The sequence below is a fragment of the Oryx dammah genome, unplaced genomic scaffold (assembly GCF_014754425.2).
Source record: "Oryx dammah isolate SB20612 unplaced genomic scaffold, SCBI_Odam_1.1 HiC_scaffold_18, whole genome shotgun sequence".
NCBI classification, from domain to species: domain Eukaryota; kingdom Metazoa; phylum Chordata; class Mammalia; order Artiodactyla; family Bovidae; genus Oryx; species Oryx dammah.
Genome location: NW_024070202.1, coordinates 107229303 through 107248978, shown reverse-complemented (window position 1 = coordinate 107248978; position 19676 = coordinate 107229303). Strand labels below are relative to the sequence as shown.

Sequence of the window (19676 nt, the reverse complement as noted above, 5' to 3'; positions counted from 1 at the left end):
CAACCTAGACAGCATATTAAGAAGTAGAGACATTAGTTTGCCAATAAAGGTCTGTCTAGTCAAAGCTATGGTTTTTCCAGTATGGATGTGAGAGTTGGACTATAAAGAAAGCTGAGTGCCGTAGAATTGAGGCTTTTGAACTGTGGTGCTGGAGAAGACTCTTGAGAGTCCCTTGGACTGCAAGGAGATCCAACCAGTCCATCCTAAAGGAAATCAGTCCTGAAGGACTGATGCTGAAGCTGAAACTCCAATACTTTGGCCATCTGATGCAAAGAACTGACTCACTGGAAAAGACCCTGATGCTGGGAAGGATTGAAAGCAGGAGGAGAAGGGGACAACAGAGGTTGAGATGGTTGGATGGCATCACCGACTCAATGGACATGAGTTTGAGTAAACTCCGGGAGTTGGTGATAGGGAAGCTTGGCATTCTGCAGTCCATGGGGTTGCCAAGAGTCAGACACGACTGAGAAACTGAACTGAACTGAAGCTAAAAATGATAAAAAGAATGTCACTATATAACGATAAAGGGGTCATTCCATCAAGAAGATACACCAATTGTAAATATTTAGGCACCCACCCAACATTAGAGCACCTAACTATATAAAACAGAACCACAAGGAGAAACAGACAGACAGAAACAACAAATAGTTGGGGACTGTAATGCCCCATGGTTAATAATGGGGGCTTCCTGGTGGCTCAGCTGGTAAAGAATGCACCTGCAATGTGGGAGGACCTGGGTTTGATCCCTGGGTTGGGAAAATTCCCTGGAGAAGGGAATAGCTACCCACTCCAGTATTCTGGCCTGGAGAATTCCATGGACTATACAGTCCATGGGGTCACAAAGACAGATCATCTAGACAGAAAATCAGTAAGGAAACAATGGATTTGAACAGCACTTGACTAAGTTGTAACAGACATACACAGAATATTGGGTCTAATAACAGCAGGATACACATTCTTCTCAAGTGCACTCAGAACATTTTCTAGCATGATTATATGTTAGGCCATAAAACAAGTTTTAGCAAATTCACAAAGACTGAAATCTTATCAAATATCTTCTCTGACCACAATGGTATGAAACTGGAAATCATAACAGAAGGAAAACTAGAAAACTTGTGAATACTTGGAAGTGAAATACTTAACACTGTCCTGAAAAACCAATAGAGCAAAGATGAAACTAAATGAAAAAAAGTATCTTGAGACAATTGAAAATAGAACCAAAACATACAGACTTATAAGGTACAGCAAAAGTAGGTCTCAGAGGAAAGTTTATATCTATAAATGTGTACCTCAAGAAAATAGATCTCAACCTTTTATACCTCAAGAATCTAGAACATGAAGAACAAACTAAGCCTAAAGTTAGGCAGAAATAGACTTTAGAACATTAAAAAATGAAACAGAGACCAGAAAACCAATTGAGAAAAAATTAATAAAACTAAGCCATGCCACCATTCCAAAAGACCCTGATGTCCCAATCCACTCCAGACACACCTGACTCCCCTGCACTGACTCGACGGTCACCCCGAGGATCGACTCAACACACGATGGCAGGTGTGACAGCCCTGGGGCACCTCGGGAGAAAGCCACCGATCCCTATGTCAACTCGACAGGAAGCCTGACACTGCTTTTCCAGCTCGAGAAGAAAGTGGACTTGCGTGTCTCCACACGAGACGAGGCCTGACTCCCCTGTGGAAACTCCAGAGGAACCCCGAGATCCATGTCAGCACTGGAGAGGAACCCTGAGGTTCCGGCCTCAACTCCAGATGAGGACCGCGGCCCCGGCAGCGACTGGAGAGGAATCCAGAGAGGCCCCTCGCCACTCGCACGGAGACTGGACTTTCCTGAGGCCACACGAGCAGGTCCCTGAGGTCCCCGCCGTAACTCGAGAGGAACCCCAAGTTTCCTGCTGCAACTGGAGAAAAACCAGGAGATTCTCCCCTCAACACGAGATGAGGCCCTTTTCTGCTGCGGCGTCTCGAGAGAAATCCCAAGGGGAGGAGGGAGATTTTTCTGATAATATAGAAATACAAAGGTTCATAAAGAAGCTCCCGTGACCAACCATACACCAACAACAAAAACAGTAGATAAATTATAGATACACAGAGCCTATTGTGACTCAATTAGGAAGAAATAGAAACTCTGAGCAAACCAATTAGTAGGAGAGTATTGAGTCAGTGATCAAAAATCTCACGAAAAAGAAAAGTCCAGGGCCAGATGTCTTCTCACTGATACATTTTACCAAACATTTGAAGAACAGTTAACACCAATCCTCAAAATATCCAAAAATATCGAAGAAGAGAACACTTCCAAACTCATGTCACAAGGCTAGCATTTCCAGGTAAGGACACCTCAACAAAACAAAACTACAAACCAATATCCCTGATAAACATAGGTGCAAAATTTTTCAACAAAACCGCCAACCCAATTTAGCAGCACATTGAAAGGATCATACACATTGACCAAGCAGGATTCATTCTCGGAGGCAAGAATAGTTCGACATATGTATACCAGTAAATTCAATATGTCACACTAACAGAATGAAAGATAAAACTCATATGATTCTCTCAATAGATGCAGGAAAAGTTTTGACATAATTTAACATCCGTTCATGATAAAACGTCTCAACAAACTAGCTGTAGGAAAGAGATGCACCTCAGTATATAAAGGAAGGCCATGTATATCAAGCCCCACCTAACACCATACTCAAAGGTGAAAGACTGAGGACTTTGCCTCTAGGATCAGGAACAAGACAAGGATGCCCACTCTCATCACTTCTCATCAACAGCACTGGAAGTCCAAACCAGAGAAATCTGGCAAGAAAAATAAAAGTCTTCCAAATTGGACAGGAAAACATAAATTTGTTTGTAAATGACATGATTTTATGTATAAAAAAGCCTAAATATGCAATCAAAAAACAGATCAATGAATTCAGTAAAGTTGCAGGATATGAAATTCAAGATACATAAATCAAAAATATATCTATATACTAACAATGACTTATCTGGGGGAAAAAAAAAACTCTCATTTACAGTAGTATCAAGAATAGTAAAATACTTAGCAATAAATTTAACCAAGGCGATGAAAGATCTCTACATTGAGAACTATAATACAGATGCAGGAAATTGAAGAGTAAAAGAAATGAAAAGACACTCCATGATCATGCATTGAAAGAATATTGTTAAAATATCTGTACCACTCAAAGCCACCTATAGATTCAATCCCCGTCAAGATTGCAATGACATTTTTACAGAAGAAAAAAAAAATCCTAAAATTCATATGAAACTACACAAAAACTCTGAATAGCCAAAGCAATACTGAGAAAAAAAAAAACAACAATGCTGGAGACATCACAGTTCCTGAATTCAAACTATACTATATAAAGATAGAACAATAAAAAGCATTGAGCTTAGTCACTCAGTGTCCAACTCTTTGCGACCCCATGGACTGTAGCCCGCCAGGTTCCTCTGTTCATGGGGATTCTCCAGGGAGAATACTGGAGTGGGTTGCCATGCCCTCCTCAAGGGGATCTTCCCAACCCAGGGATCAAAATAGGTCTCCTGCATTGCAGACGGATTGTTTACCGTCTGAGCCACCAGGGAAACAATAAAAGCATTATGCTACTGGTATAAAGATACATAATCCAATGAAGCAGAATTGAGAACCAGTGCGTATACAGTGAGCCCTGGTGTGCAGAGGTTAAAGCGTCTGCCTGCAATGTGGGAGACCTGGGTTCGATCCCTGGGTCAGGAAGATCCCCTGGAGAAGGAAACGGCAACCCACTCCAGTATTCTTGCCTGGAGAATCCCATGGATGGAGGAGCTTGGTGGGCTACAGTCCACAGGTCATAAAGAGTCGGACACGACTGAGTGACTTCACTTCACTTCAATACAAAAAGAGAGCCAAGAATCAATGGAGAAAAGCTGTCTAATAAATGGTGCTGGGAAATTGGATATTCACATGTAAAAGAGTGAAATTAGATCCCGATTTTTACATCACTCACCAAAAATTAACTCGTAAAGGATTAAGACATTAAATAAAACCATAAAACTAGAAGAAAACAGGAATAATGCTTCCTGACATGGGTCTTAGCAATGATTTTTTACATATGATATCTAAAGCACAAGCAGCAAAGTAAAAAACAAGTGGGACTACATCAAACTAAAAAGCTTCTGCACAGCAAAAGAAACAATAACAAAACAAAAAGATAACCAAAGCAATGGGATTAGATATTTGCAAATCATACTGAGAAGGGGTTAATATTCAAAATATATAAAGAACTCCTGCTAAGTTGCTTTAGTCGTGTCCGACTCTGTGCGACCCCATAGATGGCAGCCCACCAGGCTCCGCTGTCCCTGGGATTCTCCAAGCAAGAACACTGGAGTGAGTTGCCATTTCCTTCTCCAGTACATGAAAGTGAAAAGTGAAAGTGAAGTCACTGAGTTGCATCCAACTCTCAGCGACCCCATGGACTACAGCCTACCAGGCTCCTCCGTCCATGGGATTTTCCAGGCAAGAGTACTGGAGTGGGGTACCATTGCCTTCTCCAATAAAGAACTCCTAGAACTGAAAAAAGCCAATGGTCAAAGGACCTGAATAAACATTTTTCCAAGAAGACATACAGAAGGCCAGTAGACATATGCAAAGGTAGTTTACATCACTAATCAGGGAAATTAACTCAAAACCACACTAAGTTATCACCTTATACCTATTAGACTGGCTGTCATCAAAAAGACAAAAGAACAAATTATGGAGAGGACATGGAGAGAAAGGAACCTTTGTGCACTGTTAGTGGAAATGTAAATTGGTACAGCCACATGCAAAACTGTATGGAGGTTTCTCAAAATTAAACATAAATCTACCATATTACCAACAATCCCACTTCTGGGTGTATACCCAATGGAAGCAAAATCCCTACATCCAAAGATAACTGCACTCCTATCTTCATTACAGCATTACTTACAATAGCTAAGATATGGAAACAAGCTAAGTGTCCATCAACAGACAGATAAAGAAAATGTAGTGTATAGTGGAATACTGTTCAGTCATAAAAAGGAAACCCTGCCATTTGCAACAGTATGAACAGACCTTGAGGGTATTATGCTAAGTGAAATAAGAAAGATAAATACTGTATGATCTCACTTACACATGGTATCTGAAAGACTCAGATTCATAGAAAAAATATCAGATTTGTGATTGCCAGACTCAGGGAGTGGAGAGAGTGAGATAAAAGTGATCAGAAGATACAGACTTCCAGTTATAAGATAAATAAGTACTGGCTATGTAATATACAACATTGTGAGAATCCTTGCCGATGCTGTATGGTATATTTGAAAAGTGGTAAGAGAACAGACATTATAAAGTTCTCATCACAAGGGAAAAAATGTGATTATATAAGGTAATGGATGTTAACTAAACTTATTTTGTAAATTATTTCATACTATATGCACAAGTCATTATATGTGCTATACATCTTAAATTTATACAGTATTATATGTCAATTTTCTCAAAACTAGAGGAAAAATAATAAAAAGTAATTTGTTTTATTGCTGTCTACAGGAAGTTATCTCTCTGCCAATCTTATGTATTTTATTTCATGATTGACCCTCAGACACTTGGGAGAGGGGAGTTCAGTATTAATTTCAAATACTTTATTAAAATTTTTTCTTTTCTTCTAAAAGAGACTTGAATGTTTTGTCTAAAAGCATAATTCTTTGAAAAAAACATACTCTAAAATAACTGTAGTGACAGAGTAAACTGAATTTCATGATTTTGTGTATTCAGTTTATTTATCTTTGTCTTCTATCATTTTTATGCTATTTTTCATAGAGGTGGAAACAAATGAATTTCACTGTAACCTTTCCATTAAGTGTAACCATTGTTATGGACTGAGTGTTTGTGTCCCCCTAAATTCATGTATTGAAGCCATAATCCCCAATGTGACAGTATTTGGAGCGGAGCCTTTGGGAGATAATTGAGAACCTCATGGAACCCTCATGATGGGATTAGCACCCTTACAAAAAGAAGAGGTAGGGCATTTCCCCACCATGTGAGAACACAGCAGGAAGGCAGCTATCTGTAAACCGGCCAGGAAGAGGGGACTTACCAGAACCAGCCATGCTGGTACCCTGATGTGGGGCTTTCCAAGCCTCTGAATTACGAGAAATCATGTCTGCTATTTAAACCACTCAGCTTATGCATTTTGTTATAGCACCCAAAACCAACTAAAACATGTTTAATAACTGATCCTGGTGGAATTTTAAACATTGCGGAAAAAAAGAAAGAAAACGTGATTTATAAGATTGGGTAAAAATGGCCTTAATTCAGATAGTTCATGCAAAGTAAACACTGTACATTCTTATATCTTAATAAAGCTATTTCAGTTCTTTTCCTATTTAAAAATTATTTATGATGCAACAATGTCTTAGAAAAAACAATATATATAATATGGTTGTCTACCCAGGATAATCCAAAGTCCCTACTCTGCCTTCAGAAAGGAATTTGTGTGCAGCAGCAAACTAGAAAAGTAATTTTGTACTCCTGTTCTTTGAGCCCAGGTGCAAACTAGGATTTTAACCTAATTAGTCACCAGAATCTTAAATGTACTGTGTTGAGTCCAGGTGGGTTGTGTGTACCCACTGTTTCACTGGGGAGTTTCCAACTCTAAAGCTAGTCCTCTGAAACCCCCTAAATTGCCTTTCTAAATAAATGGTATGAAATGTGTAAACTATTCCCCAACCTTTAGGAGAACAAGGTTTCTTTCCTTAACAGACTTCCTGTGACTCCCTCCACAACCATCACCCTAACCCTCTGCATATGTAATTATGCCTGGATTTGTAAATTTAATGTGTATGTTTATTCATATCATTCAGAAACCTCATCTAAGAAAAGCTCCAGATTACTGGAGAGGCAAAAACACTGAACTGCCTCTTAGGGCAACAGTCACATGAGGTTGACTCTGCATTCCTGCAGTTTCCGTTTGTAACTTCCTGTTTGCATTAGTGAATGTGTTGACAACTATGAAAAAGAAATAATTTGACTTTTAATAAGTAAACTGTGTGAACTGGTAATACTGATGATATATTATCCTATAATACTGTTTCTGAATTTTTAAATTGCCTTTTCAAAATTTCCTCAGAAGGATAACAGGCTCCCTCTAGCGGGGAGTGACCATTATAATTGAATTATTTTATTTACTTCAAAGCTGTGCAACTTCATAGTTGCACTTTGTTGGAAGGAAAAGAGGCCTTTTCTGGCTCTTGACATTTGTTTATTTCTCTGCGTAACGTTTATTTTTCCCTTTCTGATTTCTTCTGATTATATCAGGGCATGTTGACAAGACAGTCACGATTTAAAGTCATGTCAATAATGTGAACTGCTCTTTTATAAGCAAAGAGAAATGAGGTTACCAATGGATTCCTACATGTTAACTTCAGCAAACTTTTGTTAGGAAATAAATATATATATAGTTGTGTACAGATTTATGTAATTTATAAATATATAAATTTTAATAATACAACGTAACTCCAAAACCTTTATTTTGACAATTAAGTAATGACCTGGAAGTCTGCTTTTTGACCTCTGAGTTCTGATTAATTTTACACAAAGCGAGCCTCGTTCACTTTGGCTTGTCTTTCTTTATGAGGAAAAAAACAACCAAAATCCTATACTTTTTTTTTTTTTAATAATTAGCTTTCTGTTCCATATCATTTATACTCGAAACTAAAACTGCCTTTTTATAGAGCTTAATTAAATATTAAAATGTTAATTCTGAATCATCAAAAAATTAAAATTGCACCCAGGCAAGGAAGTAAGTAACCTGTTACAGAAATGGATGTTGGTTTTACAATTGGTAAAGAAGAAAAAGAAAACACTTTACTGAAATTTAGTGTTGAGACTGACATATTCCCCAAACGGATAAATAACCTGTAGCCAACTCTAGGAGGAGTGGTCACAGCAAGTTATAGAAACTTTCAGCTTTAGAATCCCACTTACAGATCATCTATTAATTCCAAGTGTGTGCTTAATTGCTTTTTGGTAACTCAACAGTCAGTCTACACTGGAGGGAAGTTGGCTCTCACCAAACCTGTGTTTTCTTACGTTCTTACAGCACATCAGACGCTCAGCTTTGGAACACTAGTCAGCACTTCCAACGCCTACGACGGATCTGGTGTTGTGACTGTGGAGACGGACCATCCCCTGCTCTGGACCATGGCCGTAAAAATCTGACCAGCACTGACCTCCGTCGCTGTGCCTCTGACATACCTCATTTGCCAACAACATCGTGCTCAACAAGAACAGTCCACCTGGGCTGGCAGGATCTAAACCTGTCCCCTGGGAGGCCCACTAGTTTTAAAGACTTTTCATGTTCTGATCATTCAGGGAGCACTATAAATGACAGATCTCAGTTTTACTCTGACCAGTGGGGGGTGGGGGTCGTTATTATTTAAAGTAAATATGCTCTGTTAGATTCAGTTGGAAAACTAACATGGGTCATCTCACTCTCAAGTTCAGTCCTGATCACTCTTATTAATCACTCTATGTACCCCCAGAAAACTGTTTGTAATTTTGAAGCTGAAAAAGCTCTGAGGTTCTGTGGTGTCCAGCACATACACCTCCTCCTGTTGATCCTTAAATGCTTGCTTCTATCTCATAATGTTAGCGCTGTCAGTCTTATGTGGATTCCCTTTCACTGAAAAACATAATTCTTTCTAGCTTGGGATGCTAGAACCACACCATTTTATTCTGACCTTAGCAGTTTGGGGTATTATCTTTTAATGATAAATAAAAAGTCACTAGCCTGATTATTAAAATTTAAAACAAGTAGAACCCACCCAGCTGCTTTACATGACACAAGCCCAGTGTTGCTGTAAAGAATGAGAGTGGCTTCTCTCTTCTCTCTGGTGCTACGACAGAGGGAGGGTCGAGTTGTAAGTGGAGAAAAGTGGGGCCCGCTGAGCTAGCATGCAGCTGCGCATAACCATCAGAGATCATTTTTACATTATTTATGCAAATACATGTGGAACTGAATCCAGATGTGAAATAGAAATATTTAGGTATCAACGTGCCTGTCTGTGGTCAGTTTTTCAAGAAGACAATCCATTTTATCATCTGTATTTCATGGTGACCAATCTTTCTTAATCAATGTTACATATCCACCCCCCCAAAAAAACTGCTCAAAGGTTGATTCACAGCTGCAGTTCTTCACACACCTGATTTTCAAGGGCAGCCCAGAGTGGTGGTGAATACTTTCTCTAGCCTCCAAGGAAGTTACTTTCTAGAGCCCCCGTGCCGTGTGTTCACACTTAAATTTCTCTGGACCTGTTGCCGCAGCCATAATGTGGGGATTCTAGGTAGCGTCTGTCGACCTTGTCAGACTTAGGAAGGAGGGACACGTTAAACTGCCTTCAAAGATCACTGCACATGCTAGAGAACAAAGAACCAACAGAGGAAAGGAGCTAGTTCCACGGCAGAGAAAGTGCTGAAAGTGCATTCTTCAGGCAAGAGTACTGGCGTGGGTTGCCACTTCCTTCCTTGGAGGATCTGCCCAACCCAGGGATCAAACCTGCGTCTCTTCTGTCTCCAGGTAGATTCAGTACTACTGAGCCACCAGGGAAGCCTGTACTTCCTACTTCAATTTAAAAAGCTTTAAAAAAAAAAAAAGCTCAGTCAAGCACCAACTCCTTTGCTGACTCATGTAACTGAGAACCACCAACAGGAAAGGTGGAGAAGGAAATGGCAACCCACTCAGTATTCTTGCCTGGCAAATCCCATGGACCGAGGAGCCTGCTGGGCTACAGTCCGTGGGGTCACAGAGTCAGGCTGGACTGAGCACATCACATCAAGGACTCACTGTTCTTACACTAACACAGGGAGACTGATGGTGACCTCAGGGGGCCCCCGTGAACTTTCCGAGCCTCCCCAGGCAGCCCCTCCTGCCCCCCATTATTAATCCAGATCCTGACCTCCCGCTTGCAGCCAGAAGAGCAGCAGGAAGCCAGGCTCTGCCAGGAAAGTGGCCTCTGCTCTTTGGCCCTTTTGACTTGACTCTGCTGCTGCACTACACGAGTCAGATTGGGGGCCTTTGTCACTCTAGGGATGCTCACCCCAAAATGCCCTCTGGCTGCCTGAGCCACTGAGTAGTGAAGACACACTAGGATCATTTCTCTTCAGGTGGCTGGGACATCTGAGGATGCCTGTAGCTGCGGGAACCCTGGAGTCACAAGTGACTATGAAATGTAAGTTAAAAAATTTTTTTTTTATTGTAGTAAAGGTCACATAATATAAAACATCCATTTTGAGCATACGTAACTGCACCGTTCCATGGCAGTAAGTACATTCACATTACTCTGCAACTCTCAGCATCATCCATCTCCCGAATTTTTCACCTTCCTCATCTGAAACTCTGCCCCCATAAACACTAATATCCCCACCCAGCAACCTTCAGCATCTGGAGTCTGCCATGCACTCTGACTCTATGAATTTGTCTACTCTAGGTATCCTGTACAAGTGTAATCAAACCGTATTTGTCTGCACCTATTGTATACTGGAGTGTAAAATGTAGTAAGTTTTCTTTGCGGTTCAAGGAACTGGGGCTGGACCACACCCCTGGACACAGGTCAGGCAGAATAATACGTGTTCACGCCTTAACTTTTGCTAAGGAGACAGAGCAGTTTTCTCCTGGGCGGGGCACGAAGGCCATTTCACTTGTTCCAGGGGATCGGTCTGGGCAAGGAGAAGGTACCCATGATTGCCTGGGCCTTCATGAAGGTAACTGCTCAAGGTTTCGTATCTTACATGTGCAGAGTGCATTTTAGGCAGATTTACCACTCCTGTCCAAATTCATGCCTCCAAAGCTTTGGAACAACCAAAAGCATGCATGGATTTGATGTGACTGAGACATGCTATCTGCCCAGTCCATAAAGCAGCAAGAAACCACTCTTCTTTCCCCTAAGGCTCTGATTATAAAGGAAATAAGGTCTGAATTGTGACTTTCTAATTGTTTTGATCATGATCCACAAGAAATACAGTCTGTCTTGTAACTAGTCTATACACACACATGCCCTCTGATAATTTTATTCTAGACTGAAAAACACCTAGAAATGTCTTCTAGATTGAAAAAAATAACAACAAAGGGTAAAGTAAAATGCACACAGGGACTTTTTAAAAAAGTGAGAGAGAGAGAGAGAAAGAGAGAGAGAGAGTGTGTGTGTGTGTAAGGGTTCTGCATTAGGCATACATTTTAGTCTTTCCCAAATTTAGGACAATGTGAATATAGTTTACCATTTTATCTTCACCACCTAATAATAGTTTTTATTCTCAAATGTGGGCTAAGAGGAATAACCCACCAATGACAACAGGCTAAATGTGATCCTACTGGGGAATAATAAAATCAATTTAACTTCATTAGGAATGGTGAGGAGAGCTAGGTTATCTAAGTTGTGTCTAAAGCATTCTACTCATAATAAATGATCGCCATACCTGGGGAAGATTAAAACTGAAGCGGCAAGGTCAAGCCATTCCCTGGCAGTCAATATATATGGAATGGAAACTTCCTGGCTCATACAGTAGAGTTTACCCTTCCTTGCCCACAGCAGATTGCACTTATCAATCATACTTTTCTTCTGTGATGAGCCCCAGTCTGAGTCATTTCAGAACAGTATTGCAGGCAGCCCTGATCAGTTATTCAGCATTGGCCTGGCACCCCCGGGGGCTCAGAGCTAATGTGCCATCTCACCACGGTGCACAGAACAGCTACAGTTACAACCCGGGAGAGAGGTCAAGGCAACACCATTCTTCTTCCTAGGTAATGGATAAGGAAACAGATCCAAGGACTTGTTCCCTGTGTATTTAATTCTGCCATTGAAAGCAAGGTCTTTGTACAATGCACAGCAAACAAAAAAGAAAAAGTAAGACCATCCCTGCAAACACCTTGGAAAACATCCACAAAGCACTGAGATCACCCGCAGCTAAGAAATAAGAAGTTTCTCATAATTTCTCATATAGCTAGTCCCTGAGAACCAAGACACCTCACATAATACTGTTATTCCAAAGGTTGAAAAGGGTCTTAACTCACAGTGAAAGGAACCGATGAGAGTAAGATTACAACTTATAGCTAAATTCTTTCTTTTAAAAATACCTTTAGGGTTTCCCTGGTAGCTCAGTTCAGTTTGCTCAGTCATGTCTGACTCTTTTCAACCCCATGGACTGCAGCACACCAGGCCTCCCTGTCCATCACCAACTCCCAGAGTTTACTCAAACTCATGTCCATTGAGTCCATAATACCATCCAACCGTCTCATCCTCTGTCGTCCCCTTCTCCCGCCTTCAATCTTTCCCAACATCAGAGTCTTTTCAAATAAGTCAGTTCTTCCCATCAGGTGGCCAAAGTATTGGAGTTTCAGCTTCAACATCAGTCCTTCCAATGAATATTTAGGACTGACTTCCTTTAGGATGGACTGGTTGCAACTCCTTGCAGGTCCAAGGGACTCTCAAGAGTCTTCTCCAACACAAAAGTTCAAAAGCATCAATTCTTCGGTGCTCAGCTTTCTTTATAGTCCAACTCTCACATTCATACATGACTACTGGAAAAACCATAGCTTTGACTAGATGGACCTTTGTTGGCAAAGTAATGTCTCTAGCTTTTAATGTTGTCTAGGTTGGTCATAACTTTTCTTCCAAGGAGTAAGTGTCTTTTAATTTCATGACTGCAGTCACCATCTGCAGTAATTTTGGAGCCCAAAATAATAAAGTCTGACACTGTTTCCATTGTTTCCCCATCCATTTGCCATGAAGTGATGGGACCAGATGCCATGATCTTAGTTTTCTGAATGTTGAATTTTAAGCCAATTTTTTCACTCTCCTCTTTCACTTTCATCAAGAGGTTCTTTAGTTCTTCTTCACTTTCTTTCATAAGGGTGGTGTCATCTGCATATCTGAGGTTATTGATATTTCTCCCAGCAGTCTTGATTCCAACCTATGCTTCCTCCAGCCCCGCATTTCTCATGATGTACTCTACATATAAGTTAAATAAGCAGAGTGACAATATACAGCCTTGATGTACTCCTTTCCCAGTTTGGAACCAGTCTGTTGTATCCAGTTCTAACTGTGTTTCTTGACCTGCATACAGATTTCCCAGGAGGCAGGTCAGGTGGTCTGGTATTCCCATCTCTTTCAGAATTTTCCACAGTTTGTTGTGATCCACATAGTCAAAGGCTTTGGTGTAGTCAATAAAGCAGAAATAGATTTTTTTCTGGAACTTTCATGCTTTTTTGATGATCCAATAGCTGTTGGCAATTTGATCTCTGGTTCCTCTGCCTTTCTAAATCCAGCTTGAACATCTGAAAGTTCATGGTTCACGTACTGTTGAAGCCTGGCTTGGAGAATTTTGAGCATTACTCTGCTAGTGTGTGAGATGAGTGCAATTGTGCAGTAGTTTGAACATTCTTTGGCATTGTCTTTCTTTGGGATTGGAATGAAAACTGACCTTTTCCAGTCCTGTGGCCACTGCTGAGTTTTCCAAATGTGCTGGCATATTGAGTGCAGGACTTTCACAGCATCATCTTTTAGGATTTGAAATAGCTGAATGGTCTAGTGGTTTTTTCTACTTCAATTTAAGTCTGAATTTGGCAAGAAGGAGTTCATGATCTGAGCCACAGTCAGCTCCTGGTCCCATTTTGCTCACTGTATAGAGGTTCTCCATCCTTGGCTGCAAAGTATATAATCAATCTGATTTCAGTATTGACCATGTGTAGAGTCTTCTCTTGTGTTGTTGGAAGAGGGTGTTATGACCAGTGCATTCTCTTGGCAAAACTCTGTTAGCCTTTGACCTGCTTCATTTTGTACTCCAAGGCCAAATTTGCCTGTTAATCCAGGTATCTCTTGACCTCCTACTTTTGCATTCCAGTCCCCTATAATGAAAAGGGTATCTTTTGGGGGTATTAGTTCTAGAAGGTCTTGTAGGTCTTCATAGAGCCATTCAACTTCAGCTTCTTCAGCATTACTGGTCAGGTCATAGACTTGGATTACTATGATATTTAATGGTTTGCCTTGGAAATAGAGATCATTCTGTCGTTTTTGAGATTTCATCAAAGTACTGCATTTTGGACTCTTGTGCTGACTATGAGGGCTACTCCATTTCTTCTAAATGATTCTTGCCCACAGTAGTAGATATAATGGTCATCTGAGTTAAAGTCACCCATTCCAGTCCATTTTAGTTCTCTGATTCCTAAAATGTCATTGTTTACTCCTGCCATCTCCTGTTTGACCACCTCCAGTTTGCCTTGATTCATGGATCTAACATTCCAGGTTCCTATGCAATACTGCTCTTTACAGCATCAAACTTTACTTCCGTCACCAGTCACATCCACAACTGAGTGTTGTTTTTGCTTTGGCTCCGTCTCTTCATTCTTTCTGGAGTTATTTCTCCACTGATCTCCAGTAGCATATTGGGCACCTACCGACCTGGGAAATTCATCTTTCAGTGTCCTGTCCTTTTGCCTTTTCATACTGTTCATGGGGTTCTCAAAGCAGGAACACTGAAGTGGTTTGCCATTCCCTGCTCCAGTGGACCACGTTTCATCTGAACTCTCCCTGGTGGGTCAGTGGATAGGAATCCACCTGCCAGTGCAGGAGACAACAGGTTCAAATCCCTGATCCAGGAAGATCAGGGATCCACATTCCGCAGAGCAACTGAGCCCATGTGCCACAACTGCTGAGCCTGTGATTAGCGCCTGGGAGCCGCAGCTCCTGAGACCCACAGCCCTAGAGCCTGTGCTCTGCACCAGGAGAAGCCACTGCCATGAGGAAGCCCTGCAGCAGCAAAGACTCAACATGGCCAAAAATAAAGATAAGGAAGATTTAATAGCCAGTTTTGTTTCTGAACAATCAACATGGGCAATTAGGAATATACAGCTCTTCAGGAACTGAGCAGAGTCCCATCTGAATGGCATAAGTAATTTTGTGTTCAGCTATTTGGCATTATGAATCCTATGTTAGAATATAAAGCCCTGGAGAGTCTGTGTTTGGATCTGCATTCCTGTTATCTGCTGTACCTTCAGTCTTAGAATAGGGCCTTGTCTGCAGCAAAGAACACTGGAGTAGTACCACAGGTACATGAACTAACCTCCTTACTGGGACCCAGGCCCTAGGAAAATACTGCAGCTTCCCAAGCCCCTGAAAAACATTATTCTGTTCCTTCCTTGATCCCTAACTCTATCCAAGGTTTAAGTATATGCTAAAGTTTCTCTTGCATAGGTTCCTCAGTCCTAAAGATAAGTGTCCTAACTCTAGATTGGACAGCCCTGGTTATAAACTTGCTCACTCATGTATCTGAAGAAGGAAGTAATGTTCACAACACTGAAGCTGGGCTCCAAGACATCTTCCAAGGCAAAACAGAGACAGTAAACAAAGGGAAATCAAAAGGCAAGGAATTGGAAGTTGCTTAAAATGAACAGATAAAGGAAAATGAAAGCCATGAGCAAGTTATAATAGAGGTTTGAGAGAATGGTCTGGATTAAAACAATCACCATCAAAATAAATGTGAAGAGCACTTTTAATTGGGCTGACTTGCCAGGAAAAAATGGAAAAATAAGAAGGAACAAAGAAAATGTTTGGAGTGATAAATCTTATAGCCGGAGCTATTTCTAGCATTGGTGAGTTCAGGAATGATTGGTTGTCATGAGTTGAAATAGACTACAGATGAGAAGACATGTTATTTTCAAATACTTGGAGACCATGGCAATCAATTCTGCTATTTTCTTTGATTAAATTCACATCTACTTGTTTCATGAGTTAAAACTGTAACATGGATATGAAATTAGCCTGGGGAGTCTAAAACCATTTTAAAATATGGTACGTTATCTCCAACAGCATTACTCACACAAAATCTCATTATTTTGTGAGTCTGATTCAGACTTACACTGTTAACTTACAAAAATTATTAATGCACAAAAGAATTAGCTTTTTTTTAAAATCAAGAAACCTCGACTTTATCTAAAACACTTATCTTTATGTTACTTTTATTAACACAAGCAATTACTCAGAATATATTTGTATAATGCATGAACAAGCATTCTGTGTAATATAATATTAAGACATTCTGCTCACCTGTCCCTTCTAGAAATCCCCATGCTTTGTCCCACTACACCCTGCTGGGTAATCCCAGTAAGTTTAGTATCAGTTATAAAAATCAGTTATTAAAAATAATCACCCAAAAACAGTAAAGCTCTCAATACTATGGCTATGGAACCAAATATGTGAAGACCACAGAGTAAGAGATATTTTTATAATGGAGAGGTTTCACTCTTTTGAACTGTAGGAATTATTGAGTGTTCATCATTTCTCTCTCAACTATATTGACTTCATTAATTTAAGAAATACTTTTCAATCTGCATTTCATTCCCTATTCATGAAAAAAATTTTCTAGGCCCCAATGGTCTACACATTCTGCTCTTTTATTTGCACTCCTTAAAATTCAGGGACGCCTACATGAATAATGAGATGGGAAGAAATGGTGCAGAAAGTTGTTGGGATAGCTTTTACTCAGTGAATTTATCATGCAGAGTTTAAAGTTGACCTTTTAATCCAAGTTTTTATTCAATTCCATTGCAAGGAATTGAGCAGCATGGTCAGTTTGAATATTTGTATGTCAGTGGCACCAACAATGAGTCTCATGAGAAAAAGTCAAATATTAAAACCATGAAGAAGGCAATACATTCTTTTTAAGGCCAAATGGAGGAAGGATAGAAATATTTTAGGAAGAAAGTAAGTTTTCCACAAAAATAAAAATTTACCCTAAATTATAAGACATGGCTATGCAAGTCATTTTCATAATTTATTCTCTAGATTAGATGTTGCTAAGTAACCATGTATCCATATAAATATATAAATGGTGTTAGTCACATTGATGCTATGGTTATTCATTCAATTTTCAGGAACAAATATTAGCTTTCCACATGTTGCTTGAAGGCTTCTTCAGCTGTCTTTTGGGTAGATGAGTAATTTATAGGAGCTGAAGCTCCACAACACAAAAGCCGAGTAAATAATATCAGATTCAAGAAGATGGGATGAATGGATTGACTACAAGGAGGAGCTACAGGAGCCGCCAAGTTACTTGAGTTTCCACTTACTCATATTCACACACCGGGGCCTTCTGTAGATTTTAGAGGAGGCATATTTCATCTTAGGGCTTCCCTGGTGGCTCAGAAGATAAAGAATTTACCTGCATTGCAGGAGACCTGACCCCTGGGTCAGGAAGATGCCCTGGAGAAGGGAATGGCTACCCTCTCCCATATTCTCGCCTGGGAAATCCCATGGACAGAGGAGCCTGGTGGGTTACAGTCCATAGAGTTGCATAAAGTCAGACACGACTGAACGACTAACAATTTCACTTTCTTTTTACATTTAACCTTAATTTTTAAAAAATCCCCGAACAATTCTACCCTCCAGCAACCACAGAATGGACTCACTCCCTCTTGACATGGCAAGCTCCCTGGTGTTCAATCCAAGGTTGAACTAACGCTTGTGGTATCCAGCCTTTAAATTAATTTCCAAGATTCTACACTGAATAATTCCTCCAGAATCTAAGATTTTATATCTATATGAAGCTTGAGGGCAAGGATATGCTACATTCTAGGTGTGTACTGCTTAACTAAGAGCATCAGAAGCAATTTTAACTTTGTATTTTTCACAAATGTATTCTCATGGCCTCATTGAAAATTTACTGCTGCTGCATCTGATAGTCAGGTTTTTAGGTTGGATATTTATGGCTGGTGAAGTGTTTGACCTCTTTAAGAATGCATATCAAAGAATGTAGGTGAAAATGAGGTTCCCTGGTTCGATGAGAATTCCAAAGTCCTAGGGAGAAGACTGACCCTGTGCCATTTCATTTGAATAATGAGTTAACTTTACATAAAGCAGAAAATCCAGTTAGATGAGTTTTTCCAAACTGACATACCACCATCCTTAAACACATATTTGAATGTCTACTGCAAGGCAGACAAGTGCAATGACGCCATAACAGTTATACATTATAATTAAATGAATAGATGATAGGGAGGAAGGGAGGGTGGGAAGGACAAAGGAGGCCAGGAGGAAGAGAGATGAGAAAGAGAAGGAAAAAAGGAAATATTCATGGGAATGGAGACAAGAAAGACTGGAAAAAGAGGGGGGAAAGTGGTACATTCTTCTTGGATAAAAGAAATGGGGAAAAAAGAGAGGGAAGTTTGCTTCTCTTTCTAATCCACTTGTAATGCTAGTGAGCATTACCTTTAAATATTAACACATCAGTTGATGTAGTGGAAGATGAATGTTTATGTATACAGTAAAAAAAAAAAAAGAGAGAGATGTTTGTGAGAAGTTTATGATAATAGGTTAATGTCAAAAGCAAAAAGAACACAATGTATATGAACATTTTGATCACAACTATGTAAATATTAGACAATACTCGAAGAGGAATATTTAAATTTTTACCATGGTTAGCTTTGAATAATGAAACTGTAGGTAAACTTTTTATTCTACTTCTTTTTCTTTGTTTCTTAAGAAAATAAATAGCACAGTAACCATAAACCAAAAATCTATAATAGATAACATACAAAAAAAAAGTAAAAGGAGCCCAAACATAATACTAAAAATAGACCTTATATCACAAAAGAGCAAAAGAAGAAACAAGGAATAAAAGAGAGCCACAAAACAACCCCAAAACAACTTACAAGATGTACATACCTATAAAGAATTTCTTTAAGTAAACTAAGGGGAAGGCAATGGCAACCCACTCCAGTACTCTTGCCTGTAAACTAAATGCTCCCATCAAGAAACATAGTGTGCCTGAATAGATACGAAAATAAGACCCACATATATGCTACAAGAGACTCATTTCAGACCTGAAGACACACAGATGGAAAGAAGTTGGAAAAAGATATTCCATGAATATGGACATGAAGATACTGGAATAGCAATATTTATATCAGATAAAATAGACTTTAAACTAAAGACTGTAATAAGAGACAAAGAATATTTCATAATGACAAAGGGATAAATCCAAGAAGATGTAACAATTCTAAGTATACATGCACCCAATATATGAGTACCTAAATACATAAAACACATATTAACAGATACAAAGGGAGAAATTGACAGTAACACAATATTAGTAAGAGACTTTAACATCTACATGAAGGGATAGGTCATTCACAAAATCAATAAGGAAACACTGACATTATATGAAACATTAGAGAAGATAGACTTAATAGGTATACATAGAACATTCCATCCAAAAGCACCAAAATACACATTCTTTTCAAGTACCCACAAAATATTCTCCAGGACAGATCAGAAGCTAGGCCACAAAACAATTCTAAACAAAAATTCACAAATTTCTAAACAAAGTTCACAAAATATTCTAAAAGATGGAAATCATACCAAGCATCTTTTCTGACTACAGTGCTATTAGACTAGAAATCAACTATAAGGAAAAAAGACAGCAAAAATACAAACAACTGAAGGATAAACAATATGCTACTAAACAACCAACGGGTCACTGAGGAAATCAAAAGATTTCTAGAGACAAATCAAAAGCACAACAGTCCAAAATCTATGCAATGCCACAGAAGCATATCTAAAAGGAGATATTTTGGTGATAGAAGCTTACCTCAGGAAACAAGAAAAAATATCAAATAAAAA

At 39.5% G+C, this 19676-nt stretch overlaps 1 protein-coding gene across 4 annotated transcripts in view; it reads left to right on the top strand.

Moving 5' to 3' along the window:
• Nucleotides 1-8697, top strand: part of TPK1 (thiamin pyrophosphokinase 1) — a 380616-nt gene extending 371919 nt beyond the window's left edge. For all 4 annotated transcript variants that reach the window (XM_040260087.1, XM_040260089.1, XM_040260088.1 and 1 more), the window contains one exon: nucleotides 8108-8697. In XM_040260087.1, the coding sequence (XP_040116021.1) occupies nucleotides 8108-8226 (119 nt within the window). In that variant the 3' untranslated portion in view covers nucleotides 8227-8697. The remainder of the gene's footprint in view (nucleotides 1-8107) is intronic.
• The last annotated feature ends 10979 nt before the right edge of the window (nucleotides 8698-19676 follow it).